At 43.6% G+C, this 18,305-nt stretch overlaps 1 protein-coding gene across 1 annotated transcript; it reads right to left on the bottom strand.

Moving 5' to 3' along the window:
* Positions 1–17,201: 17,201 nt before the first annotated feature.
* foxd2 (forkhead box D2) lies at positions 17,202–18,305 on the bottom strand (the record flags this gene model as incomplete). Its single annotated transcript, XM_080032553.1, has 1 exon — positions 17,202–18,305. One exon carries the CDS (start codon positions 18,303–18,305, stop codon positions 17,202–17,204), a length of 1,104 nt encoding a protein of 367 aa, XP_079888679.1.

Here is an 18,305-nt window from a genome sequence, read left to right as displayed (position 1 = left end):
CTGTCTGCTCATCTCAGTCTCAGTATCTGTCTCTGTCTTGTACTGTCAGGGATGAGAAACTTTATCTCTGCTGTCTTTGTGTCCAGATGTTCAACTCTGCGTAACCCACAGCTGGATAATCCAGGCAGATCGCAGCCTGAGTCTCTCCTCGGCTCTCTCTCTCAATTGGCACTGTCACATCATCATGCAGGTGAAGCCTAAACACTTTTAAATCAATCACTCCTACTTCAAGTTCCAAATTTTCCCAAATTTTCCATCTCAATAGTTTTTATCCAATGTGAAATGTGCAGTTGGTGATATATAAATCATATTTTACACTTGTTATCAGCACACAGGAATGACACACACACCCATAAGCGCAAACAGATATCTGCAATTAGTTTGCCTGATTTAACTAGTAATTCATTTTAAGGAGTGATTTTACAACAGCATTTAAAAATATATATTTTTTACTTTATTTTTTGTGGTATTTCAGCGGAATTGTTCTCAGATCTGGTTAGCAATGCACTTGGTTTGGAACTCTGTGTGCACTATGTGCTAGCAGCAAGCACAGTAGCTACAGTACAGTACAGTACATTGTACAGGGTTAACTGCTTGGTCTATCCAGTCCAGCTGTTATTTATAAATCGCCAATGAAAAGTCCTAGATATGTTTGCAATTACACTTTTATTCTCAGCAGGAAAAAGCTAATAACAGTAAAGATGACTTTCCTTCAATGGGGGTGTGCCATTAGTCCGTTCAAGTGAGCCAGCACATGCAATACTGGAGACCTGAACCTACTGTATAGCTCTTGGGATTTATCCAAATATTCTAAAAATGTAGGTTGTTTCATGGGTAAGACTTTGCAGAGTATTTTCAAGGTTGCCGCTAAGGTCACTGTATTAACTGAATACAGCCTGACATGGCACAATGCACCTTTTACTGCAGAGGTCATATTCATTGAAGGTGGCAACACAAGAAGAAATGGCAATCATATTAGTGGTTTTATACTTAAAGGGGAGTTTTTATTGAGGAACTGTTCACGTGGACACCGCAAACCCCCTCCACCCCCACTGGCATTGATGTAGATCCCCAGAGGAGTGACCCAGCCACCTACAGGCCAATTCCCCGGCCTCTCATATCCTGTTGTGTGCACAGAGGCCACTGGCCCGGCAAGGGCAGGTGAAGCCCTGAACTCCATTACATAATGACAAAGGAAGTAATTTGTCAGTGTAGTGGAATTGGGGTGGCACTCGAGACTCGACTATATATATTATCTTCTTTCTTTTTTTCTTCTGTTGGAGCTACAGCTTCCGGGGTTGTGAGGGTGACATCGCAGTGAGTCCAAAGTGTTTGTGTAAGCCTAGATCATTTTTGAGAGGGGTGGAAACAATCCTGGGGTCTCAGAGGTGTGTTTGTGTGTGTGTGTCCCTAATGATTTATTGTGACAAATGATCAGCCATAAACAAACAACAAGCAAGCCACCCGTCTGTCCACACAAACAAACAAACAAACAGAGGACACAGACAAACAGGCCGTCAGGCAGAGTGACGGCCGACTTCAAGATGATCAATCTCAGTTAGGCAGAGATCAGTGCAGGCTTATTTAGTTGTGATCGAGGGTGTATTATTGTGTGTCTGCATGTCCACCTGTGTGAACATATGTTTTTGGTATGAATTATTGTCTCTGTGGTGTGTCTGCCTGTGTGTGCGTGTGTGTGTGTGTGTGTGTGTGTGTGTGTGTGTGTGTGCTTGCATGTATCTGTGTGTGTGTGTGTGTGTGTGTGTGTGTGTGTGCTTTCATGTATCTGTGCACTTGTGTGTGTGTGTGTGTGTGTGTGTGTGTGTGTGTGTGTGTGTGCGTGTGTGTGTGTGTGGGATGTAACCCAAGCTAGAGCGGCACAACACAGCAGCCTGTTCAAAGGCTCGTTTGTATTATTACAGCTTGTCCAGCTGCTCAGGACAGACAAACAAGACTTACAGCCCTGAGCTGCAAAACACAGACCTCCCACCCCATCGCAGAAACCCCTGTGGCCCGGCCCAGCCCAGCATTGTGGCTCAGAGATGGACAAACAAACGCCTACAAATAGACAAACTGCCAGGCATGAGGGGAAGAATTTTTTCTCTTTTATTTTTTTGTTCTCCCACTAACTGCAAATAAATTGCTCTTCTGGGACACTTCTGCTGAATTTCTACCAAATCCAGCCTCCGAACTCGTGGTTCAGATGTGTTGCGGTCGAATGAATACAGGGGTTTTCATGACGCAAAGCTTTGTTTCCATATTGATAGTGATCAAAATAGATACGGTCCACTTATGTCAACATTTGTATAGTGAGTGGCAGTAGCCCCCTCCCTAGCCCCGTTCTAACAATATGGAAAGTGTGTATACATTTCTACACCATACTGTAATGAGTAAGGTAACCTCCTGTAAAAATATTGAGTCTCCTCCATTCCACATTTGCTTTTCAAATCTCACGTACTGCATTGAGCAATGATCCTCAAAAACAAAATATTGCTCTATATACACAGTCATCTACTTAGAAAAAGGCTGATGAAAATTAATGCCTGTGTTTCTAGCGCAGACTTTTTGCCGGCAATATTTCTTTCCCGGTGTGTACTCAGCGTGCACTCTGTTGCCCCTCCGAACGGCTCTCGCCTCTGGGAGATCTCCCCCAAATGGATCTGATGGTGGCGATTACGATCAGAGTAAGCTAACACTCTCGCTCCCTCGCACCTCTCGCTAACCACTCCTCTATGTATTCTCTCCTTTCGACTTGTGCCCGTCTTCCTCCCCTCCATCCTCGTCACTCATCCTCCTCCACTCCTCCACTCCCCAGTTCTCTCCATCTCTCCTTCTCTGACTCAGGGTCCCTGTGTGCCTGTATGTAACATCAGTAAAGCTGTCAGGCTGCCGGGCCAAGGTAAACAGCCCAGCTCTGGGTTCAGGGGTGATGGGGGGCCGAGATGTTTTTCCTCAGGAACCCAGGGACCCCCGGAGGCTTCTGGCTGGGGCCGGGGGGGAAGGGGCTGGGGGGCGATCCCCTCAGTTGCCCCCCCCCCCCTACAAGAACCACACACCGGCCACTCTCTCTCTATTTTTTCTCCCGCTATCTCCATCATCTTCTCAAAATGTTGCCTCCTTCCTTCCTTCCCATCACTCTCTCTTTGCGGCCCTTTCTTTCTATCTCTGCGTCTGTGTACACAAAAGCTCCACAGCGGCCTGTGCAATCATTCATCATCACACTCACACACTCCTACACTCTCACTTCTATGCCTGAATCATTCCAGCGTTGGCATAAAAGCAAAATACACATATGTTATGCAGTATACTGTATGTGAGATGCAGGAATCAACAAATCCTTTTATTGCCACATAAAAAATAATTATAGTGAAAGGACATTTTTAAAGATATACTTTGAATGGGATGTTGTCTTGATGTGCTTCTTGAGCACAGGAAAAGTCACCTGCAGAGGAAAGGATGGAGAAGAAGGAAGAAGAGAACGAGAAGGAGTAGTGATGTCTAGAAGAAGGGAGAGAAGGAAATATATTGAGAAGAAAGAGGAGGAATGAGAATTGGAAAGATGGACAGTGATAGGGGAGAATTGATATCCCTCACCCAGGCGTGACCCAGTGAGCTGATCCCTCTGAGGGAGGCAGACGGTCCAGAGAGGGAGAGCAAGGCGGGGTCTATCCAGAGGTTGCAAATCAGAGGTAGCATAAAAAAACACAGAAACTGGGAGCAGGGGAGACAGAAAGAGGGGAGAGAAATGAATCGGGAGTGTTGGGAGAAAGAGAAGAGTGAAAGAAGAGACTTAAAGGTGCAGTCAGCTATTCTGGAGAATGCTTAATAAAATGATTATTTGTGAAACATCCGTGAATATATCCTCAGGATTCTGATACCTGTCAGTACTGTGTGTGCGCGGGAAAATAATCCAGTGTTAATACACAGACTAGGCTCTGTAAACGGGCATGTTGCTAGACACGGCCCATATGGCCCCCCCTTTGTTTACATACCCTTGTTTTACATACAGTACCAGTTACAGAGCCTAGGCTGTGTATTAACGGCAGATTTTTCAGGGCACACACACACACACACACAGTACTGACAGGTAGTGGATTGTGAAGAGATATTCACTGATTTTGACGATAAGGGATTTTGTCAAAATCAGAATCACTGATTCAACCTTTTCTTTAAAGGTTTTTTTTTACACAACGAAGAAGGATTTAATGGAGAAAGCAATGAGTGTCAGAGAGGATAAGAAGGAGTGATGCAGAGGGGGGGGATTGTCAAACGAAGACGGGAGCCGGTCAAGCCAAGAAAAGCATGTAGAATTGAATTAGGGGAGGGAGAGCCACTGAGCAAAAACCAACGGGAGTGGAGAGCAGGGGTGCAGGGAGGAAGAGGAGGACCATTACCCCTCGTACATCAGCCGTTACATCCCTTGGCGGCTCTCGGTGAGAGGAAAAAAAGAGAGGAAACTTAACAAAGTGGATGGAAGGATTAGGATAATTGTAGAGGAGTATGAAAGGGAGAGCAGATTCAGCAGAAAGAGAGGTTACGACGACCAGCTTTTATTTGCAAATACTGTTTGTTTTAACCTTTGAGGAGCAGGTGGGTGGAGACTGGAGCACTGCTGGGGGATGGGTGGACTGAGTGATTTAGATGGGGCCCTGGACCGGACAGTAGTCCCTGAAACATGCCAGGGATTATAAATTAGCTGTGTAAGAACTGAAGCTCAGTGGCGTTCAACATTACTGTTTAATCAGTGTCAGAAAGTCATCGTAGTGTTTTTTAATGATTTGCTCTTTGGCTTTCTCAAAACATTTCAGCACCAGTCCGATCACAATCAAGTCCATCCTTTTATTTATGTGGAAAGAGATGAGAAGCAACAATTCCTCTGTCACGCATGTTCTTGGCATACTCAGTGATTGTTATCCAGAACACTTTTTGTCAAAATCAGCTTATTTGTACTCCACTACCTGTCCGTAGTGTGTGCACTGCCCGCCTACGTCGATTGCCGAAGCGGCGAACTGGACGGCTGGAGCACTCGCTCTGAGCGTCAAATATTGCCGCGGTCAGTAGGAATATAAACAAGCGTTCTCTGGACACCGCACCTTTTTAAATGGGACCTTGAATTGAAGGCCTTACATTTCCTGATAAGACATGATCACACATGATTTATGAATGTCCAGCAGACTCTAACAACAACGTGCACAAAAGCTTTGCAAAACTGGTTGACATTGCAGTCTCAATACTTTCTGACATTTGCCTGAGCAATGTTCATGTATCAACAATCTGTTCTGTCTTAGGTTTCATTTGACGTTCTGCAAAGCCTCACAATACCTCCCCATTTCCAACTTCATTGCTCTATACCTGCAAAGTGAGCTCTCTTCCTCCTCTCCTTCCTCTTCTCATCCAGTCCTCTTCCTGATCCTGTTTCCCAGCAGCCCCTTAGTCATCCGGTTGCTGCACCTCATCAATCCTGCGCTGCCACAATGGCCCGTGACAGCGCACTGCTTGGCCCGTGACAGGCCTGCCACCCGAACGGCCTGTCCCTGCCAGCTAGCTCCACAATACCAGGGGGAAGACAAACAGACATGAACAAGCACAACTCACTTCCCTCCAACACAAACCTTGTTGGCGCCTGGCTGTGTGTGGCCTCAGATTCTCTGATCAGTGACTGCCTGCTTACCTGCCTGCTGGCCTGTATCACATCCTTCCCATCATACACACACACACACACACACACACACACACACACACACACACACACACACACACACACACACACACACACACACACACACACACACACACACACACACAAACATTTCTCTGCAACTATTTTTACGGATTGTCATGAAGTTTGGTACATGTCCCCCATGGGAAAATTGTAATTACTTTGAGCCCCTGACTTTTACTGTTGCACCATCACCAAGTCAAAAATTGTAATACTGAGGCGCTCCGGTGTGGAGTGGAGCGTGTTCCATATGGCTCAGTCCTTGTTGAGGTGATCGTGGGTTCCGAGTCCTAGACCTTTACTGCGTGTCATCCCCCTCTCTTTCCCCATTTCAACTCTGTCACTATCTACTTCAAACTGTCAAATAAAGGTTAAAACACAGAAAAAAATATATTTGTAGTACTGTCAAAAAAACTGTAACACTGTCACTTTCATTGTTGACAAAAAACTTAAATACCCATCAGCCTCATGCTAAACTAAAATGACAAATACTGAAAACATCACCTCCTTAACATCGGAATTTTTAGTATGGTTATCTCAAGCACGTTAGCATGCTGATGACGTTAGCAGTCAGCTCAAACTACCACTGTTCCTGAGTAAAGCCAACATGGCCTCAAGAGTAGTTATTGTATAGTCATTAAGCAGTCCAAGATTCAAGAAATTGCAGGTTTTTGACCAGGTTCCAATTTGGAAGTTGCTTTTCAGTATACTGCTTTGTTTTAACATGCTATGATAGCTATAGGTGTCAAGTGCCACACACCTAAATGTGCCTTAATCTCCAACAGTTTTGTCTCCCAGTTCATGCCAACAGGTGTTCTACTGTTGGTTACTCTTTAACTTTTAGTGAAGGTTATAAACTATTTTGCCAAACCATAATCAACCAATGATAAAGCTGTGATTATGAACATAACTTTAACCTTTCACTAATCTGAGTTCATGGTGTTTTACCCAGTGCTTGAAGTGGGGGGAAAAAGTGCCAGTACTCCCCTATTGACATATTAGCGTGTAAACCAGTAAACCATTGAAAAATTCAGAAATGTTAGAGTGAAAACAGAGATTGAACAGCCGCTCCATTCAGGTGGTGGGCTGATAACAATAGGTGTGCAGAGATACTTAGATGCGAGCGCGAGCAGAAATGTCGATGCTTTATGGGGGGGTTTACCATAATAGCATTGATACCGGTGAGTACCGGCCCACTTTTACCTTGAATCTAGGCAAATGACATTGCAAATTAGTGCCAACATATTACTACACAAAAAACTGTTTGTGTTGGTGTAACATAAAATACTGGTTTCCCGTACTTTGTGCCCACCTTTACATTACATTATAAAAGGGCTTTATGTTAGTGGGCACAATTGGTTCCGAGTTGGCATAATAGGTATTGTAAAGTCAGTAGAACAAAACGCAGTCTAATGACTCCGGCCCCAAGAAATTAAACCTGATCTGTAACTGGAAAGCTTCAAATGATATAGCCAATTTCTTTTTCCTGTTGTTGCTTGCCAGGTGGAACGATTGGCACCAATACATAAACCAGGGAGTGCAGATTGGCTGTTTTAAGGCTTCGGATGGCCAATGAACCGGAAAAGTTTACACAAGGCTAACAAGTTCATCACCCTATAGAGGAAACCAGGACCTTCAGTTAATCATACATATTGGTGTAAAAAGTGCTGAGATCTGTCACAAATTCACACTACAATTATGATTTGGTAGCACTCTGAGTTGTAAAACAATTTTTAACTCAGCTTTTGCTCTCTCTATCTCTCTCTCTCACACACACACACACACACACACACACACACTCCTCGACTCTTGATCTGCTTAGATCTGCAACATCTAACTGCCACTTAACCTCACTTTTTCTACTTACCCATCTGCTCGCCTCTTGAGCTTCCAATCCATCATCCAGCCGCGCCTCTAGCCCTTTGAGATGACTCTACTAGTCATGAAAAACATTAACCTCCCCCCATCCAAGTGCATACATGAACACACACACATACATGTGATCAGATGCCCCTTTACCTCCTCCTAAGAGTGCAATCTCAGGCTACTTCACCCCTGCATCAGACACTCACTGTGCAGGCTGTTGTTTTCTCTGTCCTACTTTTCTTTTTTTTTACATGCAACATTTCTCCCTCAATAAGGAGCCTCAGAGTGGCCTTATCATCCGTGGCCCTTTTTATCCACCTCGCCTTTGAACCTGGGTGTTCTTTGTGCTCACTTGCACTCCATACATTGACACACAGAGGTACATACTCACAGATGTAAAAATACACTCTCCATTTATGATGCCTCAGTTCTAATGAGATTTCAGCAAAAGGACACAAAGTCTTACAATGAAACGCAATGTCTTTATCACATTGTTATGTATGAATAAACTTAGGTTAGGAACATGAAAAGCAAAACAAATATATATACCACATACAATTTTACCCAGACCTCAGTGCTTTGGAGACCCAGTTTGATATCAGGAATTGCTGTATGTGGTTCTGAGTCAACATGTGTGTGATATTTGAAGAGCATGCTCTTTGAAGAGGGAATATGCGCAGGCTGCCATTCACAAGACTTTTGTTATGTTTTGTCTACCTGCATGTATGCATGGTAACATTCAGCACCACATAATAATTCCAGCATGAACTGATGTGGATAATAAGGTTTATGAATTTAAACCTGGTGGCTTTACGCCGTCCAGGATGAAAATGTGTGTGTGTGTGTGTGTGAATATCTGCACAATGTGAGTGTCAGTGTATCGGTATTGGACCTCCCTGCATGCCGGGGTCACATATAGGATGCCTCTGCAGTGTCTGTCCTTGCAGATGAGAGAAAATAAATGTCTTCATACATAAAGTCAATAAAAACTTTAAAAGTCATAAATATGAAAATAAGTTATTTCAACATAGCTTGTTGTCACCTGTTTTTTTCTGTATCCCTGTTATTCCATTCCATCCTTTGACTCTTCCTGTACACTCTGCCTCTCCAGTGAAGTGGCCGCTTGCAGGGCTGTGATGCTATCGACTGTGAAACTGCTGTTGTGGCTCCTCAGGGCTCTTATGTGCTGAAGAATCATATGGGCCTATATTGTGTGCAATTGTACAGGCACTTTTCCCCGTCCATCTTTCAGTGCTCCAGCGCTATAACCAAGTTAGAGCAAAATAACTACCATGATGCAAGGTCAAGTCAAATACATGTATTTGCTCCATTCAGCACTTTGCTTTTTTTAGTAGAGATTTTAAAATGACCAGTTATAAATCTATTTTTAACCATTCTTGGTCCAGTGTTTTTTTTTGTTTTGGTCATTTTTTTCACCCTGGCTGACACACTGAATTAGGACCATGTTAATAATATGTTCTACAGGGGAAAAAAACAGTCCTTAAAAAACAAAGTTGCGGTGTGATTAACGCTGTCACTTGACACAAGGCCCTGGGACCACATGCTTTCCTCTGTGTACCCATGTGCTTTCCTCTGGGTATATAGTGTGTGCAAAGTGCGCATGCCCTCGGTCTGCATGGCTGCTTGTGTGTTGCAGTCTCTTGTCCAGTATGCGTCTCAGATCAACGTTGGTGGCGGGGTGGTTGAGCTGCCCAGAGGAGGAGAAAGTGAGGTGTCGGAGAGGGGGCGAGGGGAGGGGGGTTAGGGAGGAGAGATGGTAAAGATAGAAATGGACGGCTCGGACACAATGTCTAATGGCAGTTCCAGCTGAGAAAACAAAAATACCCAAGGAACACTAAAACCTGAGGGGTGAAAAATATGCGGGTCTGGCGGGAGGTCAGATTCCCCACCGTAGCTAATTCAATTTTACAAACTGTAAGAAAACACGCTGCTGCTCAGTCCCAGCACTGGGTAAATGCGCAGCAAATACGTCCTTATTTTACACTTCATAATGAAAAATGTCTTCTTTAAATTGGTCAAAAGGGTGGGTAAGATAAAGGCACTTTTTACCATAAGTTCCGCCTCTTTCGCGTCTTAACCATTAAATTATTTTCATATATGCCTGTGTAGCCTAGGCTATATCATTTTAATAAATGAGGACCCAAAACGTAATGTATGTTATCATATTGTATTAATAAACAGCAAAAGGGAGCTCAGGAGGAAAGCAAACAGCTAAATAGGTTTTTAACTTTTGCATTGCATTTGGATGTTTTATCAAAAGGGCAGCTCGTCCAGAATAAAGATACTTGCAGTAAGCCGGCTGATGTAGGGCTAGTGGGACATATGGGCTAGTGTGTTGCACTGAATGCTGCCCTGTTTTAAAGGACCTCAACAGGCACAGAGGGGCCGCATGCTGATGTTTTGCTGGTGGTCTGCTCGAGCCTGGTAAAGACATTAGTGCAGAAATGCTGGGGAAACGGGGAGTCCCATAGACAGCGCTCACTTCTCTAAATAAACATTAGTCTTAAAAAGTTTGGCCCCACGACCTCAGCATGATCGCATTTCACTCTGGATAGTAAACTTCAATTTTATCGCGAGGTTTCCCATTTTACTTTTCTAAAACACACTTTCACGCCGAAAAAGATTAGATCAACATTTTCACCCTTCCTGGGGGGTGCAAGAGGCCTCAGCGTTCTCGCCATTTATTTTCTCTCACATCCCCAGAGCAACTAGCCTACTCTTTTTTGTGTACCTTATTGTAAAGTGTTACCGACTTTTCTTTTACTTGCCTTATACATTTGCAATCATTACGAGCACACAAACCATTTGACGATAGTACAATGTTATGGTTAAGAAAGTTAAATTGAATAAATGCATTGTCTAATAGGCTATAAAGGGCCGATTGATGCTTGCAACTTTTCTGTTGTTAAAATAAATAAAGAGGCAACCTTTGTCCTTGGGTTTCACATGTTAAAGCCTGCTGGTTATTCTAAGTATTTTATTTGCTATGTTATGGGTTTAAAATGAATTGCACGAGCGTAGTGCAATTTATGTCAAGAATGACATTTAAGTGCAAGTCCAAAGGTTTATTGTTGACATTCCCTTTGCCACTCCAGCCTCAACGACTGATTCAATGTAATAGGCCTTCATGTTCTTGGTTGACCTATGGGGAGGGCACTTAACAAAAAGGAACCGACCATCATTTAAATCCTTAATTAATCATAATTGGGTAATAACAAATCGTGTCGGAACGCTGGAATTGAGGTGTGAGTTTATTACTAATGCGCTGGCATCAAAGTTCGAATGGAAGAAGCCAGTAGGAGCGCCCGCACGACACCGCCGCTGATTGTGTATTGAGAGCGAGCTGCGCCTATCCATCAAAGAACCATAGAGAAGAAAGTGCTGCCCACTCGCCTTTTGCTTTTAGTGCGACCTGGTAAAGCCAACCCTATGGAGAGAGCCCGAGTTTATAGAGAGGACTCCTGTTGTCCAATTTGAGGTCCGTGGACCACCAGGGGACGTTGAAAGGCACTCTATATGTCCAGTTGAGATTGATTTTATAGGTTTAATTTCCTTGGGCTAAAGTCTGGAACAGTAGTATGTGTAGAACGTAAAATTTTACCCCACACGTGACACGTGGAATAAACGGGAACCATAGGACACCCTCTCTCTCTCTCTCTCTCTCTCTCTCTCTCTCTCTCTCTCTCTCTCTCTCTCTCTCTCTCTCTCTCTCTCTCTCTCTCTCTCTCTCTCTCTCTCTCTCTCTGCCATGAGACCAGAGCTCGAATGTGATAAAGTTCAAGTGTGAGGGTCACAAAGAAGGAAGTTTAACCGATCGTTTTGGTAAAAATAGGAGGTGGACATTCTGATCAAAAATGTTATTTAACTCCAATAGGCATATGCAATAAGAGAAGCCTACAGCTAGAAATGATGCCATGTTGGCAGGTGATTAACCTGACAGACAGCAATAGACAAAGAAATATATATTTCTCAGCATGTGTTTGTGTTTGCTTTGTGTTATTTTGGAGGTGTTATACACCATTTAGTTAGTTAGTTAGTTAAATCTTTATTGTCTGTATTGGAGATTCGTCTTTGGTCTCATTCAAAAAACAACAAGCAGGACAACACAACAACAACAACAACAAAAGCAACAACAACAACATTTACACAGACATCTTCAGGGCAAGAAGCAGGGCAGCAGTGGCAGTATACACATCAGCGGGACATGGTGTTCAGTACCCCAATCGCTTTAGGAGCGATTTGTCACTGCTCAATTGGCACGTAAGCTTTTATTGTTGTTTCTGAGTCTAATTAGTCAGTTTTAAATGTGCATGTTTTGTGTGTGATTTTGTTTTATGCTGTCAGATCTTATTTAAATCATCTCGTGCATCTTGTGCACACTCAAGAGTTGGATGACGCGCATGTGACTGTTTTCATTGCGACGTAAAAGCAGGTGCACGCAGTAGGCCTGGCTATGGTTGTTGCGATGTCTGAAGGAAGAGCAAGGAGAACGCTTTGTTCCCATATCTAATATCTATTAAATGACAGCATAAAACCAAATTGGCGCACCTGGGTGGCGTCTGTTTATCACGTGGAGCGTCCAAAGCCAGATTTAAATTTGAACACTTCCCTTACAGATGAATAGGCGTAATCAATTGAATATTAATGGATCTAAAATATTTTAGGCCCAAAATAACAAACGTAATATGGAACCCCTAAATTTGGGCAGGGTTTAAAAAATAAAAATAAAAAGATTCCAAAAAATACACCAACCAGACTTTTCTAAAACAGAGATGAATGACCGGTATCACTTGCTATCATATTCTGGGGGATCTTTGGTAGCCTAATATCTGCAGATATTGATACCCTGGCCTTGCCCCGACTCCCCGTGTGTGTGTGTGTGTGTGTGTGTGTGTGTGTGTGTGTGTACGCGCGCCGTCTTTTTTCTTTTCTTTTTTGTCCTGCAGCAGGTGTTCGTTTAGTGTGTCAGAGTCGGCTGCATGGGCGAAGAGCTTCCAAAGTTAATATTGTGTTTCCAGAGATGATGGGGAGTTCACTGTCCTCGCTTTATTTACACATTCTAAATTAATTAAGCGAAGGATTCCTCTGTCTGTTGCAAAAACAAGGAGGCAGGAGGGAGACGCGAGGGGAGGCTGTGATTTATAGCAGGCTGTGCAGCTATAAGGACGCAGCTCGCCTCTCCTCCAGGTCGGGTGGGGAGCCGCGGACCGGGCCAACATTCCTATGTGGGGGCGAGGAGTAGGCTCGTCTGCCGCGCGCACACAGCCACACACTTGGGCCTACACGGTGGAGAGAATAAGATATAGAGACAAATATATAGTCACTAATGCTTTCATGGAAGAGGCGTTGCAGCAAAAAGTTGCAGGTCTACGAAGGAAGAGTGTCAGAATGGCTTTCCAAAACGGTCTGCAAAGTCAATATATGAGACTTTGTGGACCAATGCGTGTGTGTGTGTGTGTGTGTGTGTGTGTGTGTGTGTGTGTGTGTGTGTGTGTGTGTGTGTGTGTGTGTGTGTGTGTGTGTGTGTGTGTGTGTGTGTGTGTGTGTGTGTGTGTGTGTGTGTGTGTGTGTGTGTGATAGGGCGGGTTGGCCCAAAAAGGTGTGTTGTTCATTATTTTTAAACTACCCTATGGGGGAGAAACAGATAAAAACAAGGAAACAAAATAAATGGCCTTAATAAATAAAATAAAAACTTCTTTCGATAAGTGATCAACAGAAAATATAAATCCGATATACAATAATATCTCTTTTCGATGAATGATCAATCAGTCCTTGTATTAATTATTATTATGGGATACGGTTAATTTCAGGAGGACGAAACCCCCAAACAGGTCTTTGTTCATGTTCATTCCCATTATGTTAATGTTGCACCATTTATATGTTGTAAATTTTATTAATGAATAGCCTATTATACGACGTTACAATTAAATTATACTAAATAACATTATTGTATAGTCTATTATCATAATTATACAATACTTTTCAATACAACGTGCTTTTACAGTTTAATTGAGTTGTTTGTGTGATTGTATGTGTCGTGTGTTCTTTTCATGTTGTTGTAGCCACTAAATGAACTAGGCTCATCTGTCACTATGGGATGGACAATATTTTTTTTTATTGAATTGATTTATATTATATTTTGCATTTTTGTTCAAATAATCACTAAGTAAAGAGTGGCAATTGTTGCAGTGGACGAGCGTGACCTTGTAGATACTCTACAAGGTCGCTAAGCCTGACATCTCTATTCCCTCCCTGTACACACACACACACACAAACACACACACACACACACACACACACACACACACACACACACACACACACACACACACACACACACACACACACACACACACACACACACACACACACACACACACACACACACACAGCCTCTGTCCCCGCGTCCTTCAAGACCTCAGACGTGCAAGGTGCATCGATCAGGGAACGTAAAGTTATTGGCAAGGCAGTGTGAAAGAATTAAGCAAAACGATTTCATTTAATCCCCTGTCACGCGCAGTTTAACATTAAAGGTCTAATTAAAATGGTATAATAATAGCCTAATAATAATAATAATAATAGTAGTTTAATAGTAAAAGTATAATAAGCAAAAGTGAATGTTTTCCACAGGACTTTCCCCGGGGAATCCTAAAAGAAGAAAATATTCAGGACGAAAGGAAGAGATAAATAAATGTTGACGTCTACGCCTATAATTAAATCAATAAGTCACGAAACACGGCGTTACTTACGCCCAAACATCGCATATGGGATCAGTTAGAAAGAGATGGGAATTGCCTTGAAATGTAGGCCTATGAATGTGTTTTTTGCAGACTGTTAAGTCATTTGGCTGTCACTCCACATATCACTCACTACTTATGTCGTCTGAGAAAAACGTCCCGACGGATGACGGATGTCACCGCGGTGCCTGAAGCTGTGGGTGGCCTTCAAGTGACAACCCGGACGGAAACATACTTTCTCAAGAATTAACGCATCAATATAGCCTAGTGTGCACGGTAATGATAAGTGATGACCCATAACGATTTGATATGGAAAAATTAAGGGACCGTTCCAGATAGTGCGTGTTTGAAGTGGTTTGAAGAACAAGTTGCCCGTATATGCCTGTAATCCTATGGACACCGATGGACACTTTTTGTACGCATTTGAGCTGGAAATCTGTAAGAAAGGGTTCAGTTTCAAATCGTGTGTGTGTGTGTGTGTGTGTGTGTGTGTGTGTGTGTGTGTGTGTGTGTGTGTGTGTGTGTGTGTGTGTGTGTGTGTGTGTGTGTGTGTGTGTTTGTGTGTGTGTGTCTCTCTCTCTCTGTGTCTGTGCTTGCGCGCTTTGCGTCTGGTGATTTTTATTGGCTCAGCTTTCATTCCTGCCGTTACTTAAATGGTTTTTAACCACCTCTGCAAACGATTCATGGGGATTTTTAATGGACTGATGCGGTGAGTAATGACTCCCTGTCAGGGCGAGTGTGCGTATGAAAACTTCAATGGTCTGCTAATGTTTCTCCTCCCCCCCCCCCCCCAAGTCACTTAATCTGCAAATTATGCAGGATATCAATTAGCACCGTGGGCCAAAGCGGGACGAGAAGCACTAATCAAAATGATTTCCCCCAAATCCTTGTGAGATATTTATTAATTGTTCAATTTGAACTCATGGGGGGGAGAGGAGGAAAGCAAATGTGAAAGGAAAGGCTGCAGTGTGGATAAAGAAAGTAGGCATGTGTTGGTTTTCGTTTCAAAGACTTTCAGTGAGCTGTGCTTAGGGAAAACAGAGGAGTCAGCCCTCCCTCCCTTCATCCTTAATAATCATCTGTCAAAACACCCGCAAACTAATTTAACCATTTGCACAAAGTTCTAAATGAAAATAAAGGGGGCTTTACGTCCCCTTCTGTCTGGAAACATGTGCTCCAACAACTCTGAAAAAGACCAATACAGGCCTGATTTCTGTAGCCGGACGAGTCCCACTGCTTCCTTTATATGAGGCCCGAGACAACACGGACGACATGAAAGCGCAGCAAAGCGAGGGCCTTTAGAGGAGATTGCTTTTCAGGCGTTAAATGTGTGTGGCTGGTCTCACGGGGGACCGCTCGCTGTGCGCACATTCACTCCCTTGGGCCAGGGGTCCACGCTGACAACATCAACAAACGGCCCCAAAAGCCGCATTATGGTGGATTAGGGCGCCCGATGAAAAATGCTGCTACAAATTAGCAACGAAAACCCCAAAAGACCGCGGGTATATCCTTGTTCACTTTCAATTACAGACCGCCGAGGCCTACTAACGTGCCCATTCATTTTGGGCCTTTGTAACTATAAGCAAGAAAATAGTCCTTTTACAAGCGAGCGAGAGCCACACAAGAGGAATACTTGCCCACTGTTGCGTGATATTCGCGGCTGCCACATAGGCCTATACATCAAGTCCTGTTTAGAGTATTTAAACTGCATTTTGTGCAATTCTCACACCAAGAAAGGGATTTTAATTAGCTGCATTACTGAGAGACTAATCTAGTCTATTTGTCTGCACCTTGTTGTAATAATCGACCAGTGACGTAGTTACATTTAAAGCTGCAAGATTACAGCGAGAATAAATACAAAGACTTAAGCTTAATTGCAAATAAGAAAATTAAAGGATTCAAAAAAGCAAACCCTTGCATGGTAAGGAGATGTGTGTTATTTCAAAACAAATGTTTTTCAGAATTTTAGACCCTGAAAGAAAACCTGATTAAAATATTCTGATTTTGCCATTTTGAAATCAACGCGTGATGCTATTTATGCTGATGCTATTAGTCTTTCTTTCCTTGAAATAAATAATAATAATAACGATTTTTTTTTTCAAATTCACAAACATTTATTATTCTTGTCATTACAACAAAAGAAATTACCTATGAACATTTAAGTGTCTATCTCTCTATTGACAACACATGACATAGGCCTACTGTATGTCTCACAGGTTCAATTGTGAAATAGATAGTAACGAACAACAATTAAAATGGTTGAGAGAGGTAATGCGCTCTTTTATACTAAAAACCACAGCCTACGTGTCCACAGACAACATGAAATGATATTGTCACAAATTCACCATGTAAAGGAGATGGGGGGATAAGTGGGGTGTAGTAAATATGGTTATTTCTGAGTCAGAAGTCCCCCCCCCCCTCCTTGTCTCCATGTGCTTTCTAAGTAAAAACCTGAGTTTGCCTTCTCTTCAGCCTATGTCAACAACAAGAACAACAACAGTGCCTTTTTTCTCACGACGCACAGAATAAAAACAATATGAATCATAATAAAGTTCTCAAATATATATATTTTTTTAAACCAGGTGACACCATCATGATCTCTTTCTCCCACTCACGAATGAAGGCCACATTGCCAGATTGCAGGCCAACCTTCATTATTACTTTAAACAGATCCTCCGAGTTTATAGTTTCTCAATATTATACACATATTTACAAACCATAAATAAACATTTCCCTCCTCTTAAATTGTTAGGAAATTGGGAGAGCCAAAACACTCTTAAGAATGCACAGCCTACCTTCACATAGAGCGTTGCCACAATTGGCTTTTTAACAAAAGCATGCTCGCCTTTTTTTCTTTTCTAGAAAGGACAAGTGTTCAAATTTGTTTTTTTGCTGGAAAAAGTCTGACTCAGTAGCCCGGGCTGTAATATGCTGTCCTGTGATAGGTTCAAATGGTTGGAAGCAGAGGCCAATGCTGGGTTCAACATGGCCAGGATCTGAGCCTGGCTGGCCGGCTGTGCGCCGTAGGAAGAGGCGTTGGAGTTGGCCGCACCGATGATATTGTCAATGGAGAACGAAGGCCGACTCGGGGCGTTGGAGTCCGTCTTGAGAGGCGGCAGAGACGGGCTTAGCTGAGGGTAAAAGGGCTTTCTCAAATCGGCCCCCAGAAGGGTTGGCAGGGGATGCGGCGCGGGGAAAATGGAGGCTGGTGAGGGCAAGGTGCAGGGGGCGTTGGGGAAAGGGAACGCACCACCTGTGTGGTGCGAGTGATACGGGTGGTGGGCTGCGTGGAAGTTCTGCAGCTGAAGTCCATAGTTGTATCCGTACGGGCCGTATCCAAACCCGGGGAGAAAGCCACCGGCGTCCCTGAGGATCTCAGTCTGGTGCCTTTTGAAGCGCTTCCTCCTGCGCAAGAAGCTCCCGTTGTCGAACATGTCTGCGGAGTCCGGGTCGAGGGTCCAGTAGTTGCCCTTTCCGGGGTTGCCGGGTTCCCGTGGGATTTTCACGAAGCAGTCGTTTAAAGAAAGGTTGTGGCGTATGGAGTTTTGCCACGCGGGGAATTTCTCTCTGTAGTAAGGGAATCGGTTGCTGATGAACTCACAGATCTCGCTGAGAGTGAGGCGCTTCTTTGGGCTCTGCAGGATTGACATGGTGATCAGAGCGATGTAAGAGTAGGGCGGCTTCACGAGGGCGCTTTTTCTGGATTTCTCTCCAATGTCCGTCCCGACATCTGCGCTGGAGCCCATCTGGTCTGACGGGCAGTCGGAGCTGCTGAGCCCGGGAGAGGAAGCCCTCTCGGCCGCGTTCTGGGAGTAATTATCGTCCGAGTCATTGTCCAAGTTGTACTCGTCGTCGTGAATGTACTTTCCGTCCTTTCCAACGGATATGTCGCCCCCAACCACATCGATGTCCACGTCATCGGACAATGCAGAGCTGTCGGACATATCCGTCCCTAAAGTCAT

Source organism: Ammodytes marinus, assembly GCF_949987685.1.
Source record: "Ammodytes marinus genome assembly, chromosome: 8".
In the NCBI taxonomy this organism is placed as follows: domain Eukaryota; kingdom Metazoa; phylum Chordata; class Actinopteri; order Uranoscopiformes; family Ammodytidae; genus Ammodytes; species Ammodytes marinus.
The sequence above is the reverse complement of the archived record's forward strand: the minus strand, read 5'-3'. Positions and strand labels throughout refer to the sequence as shown.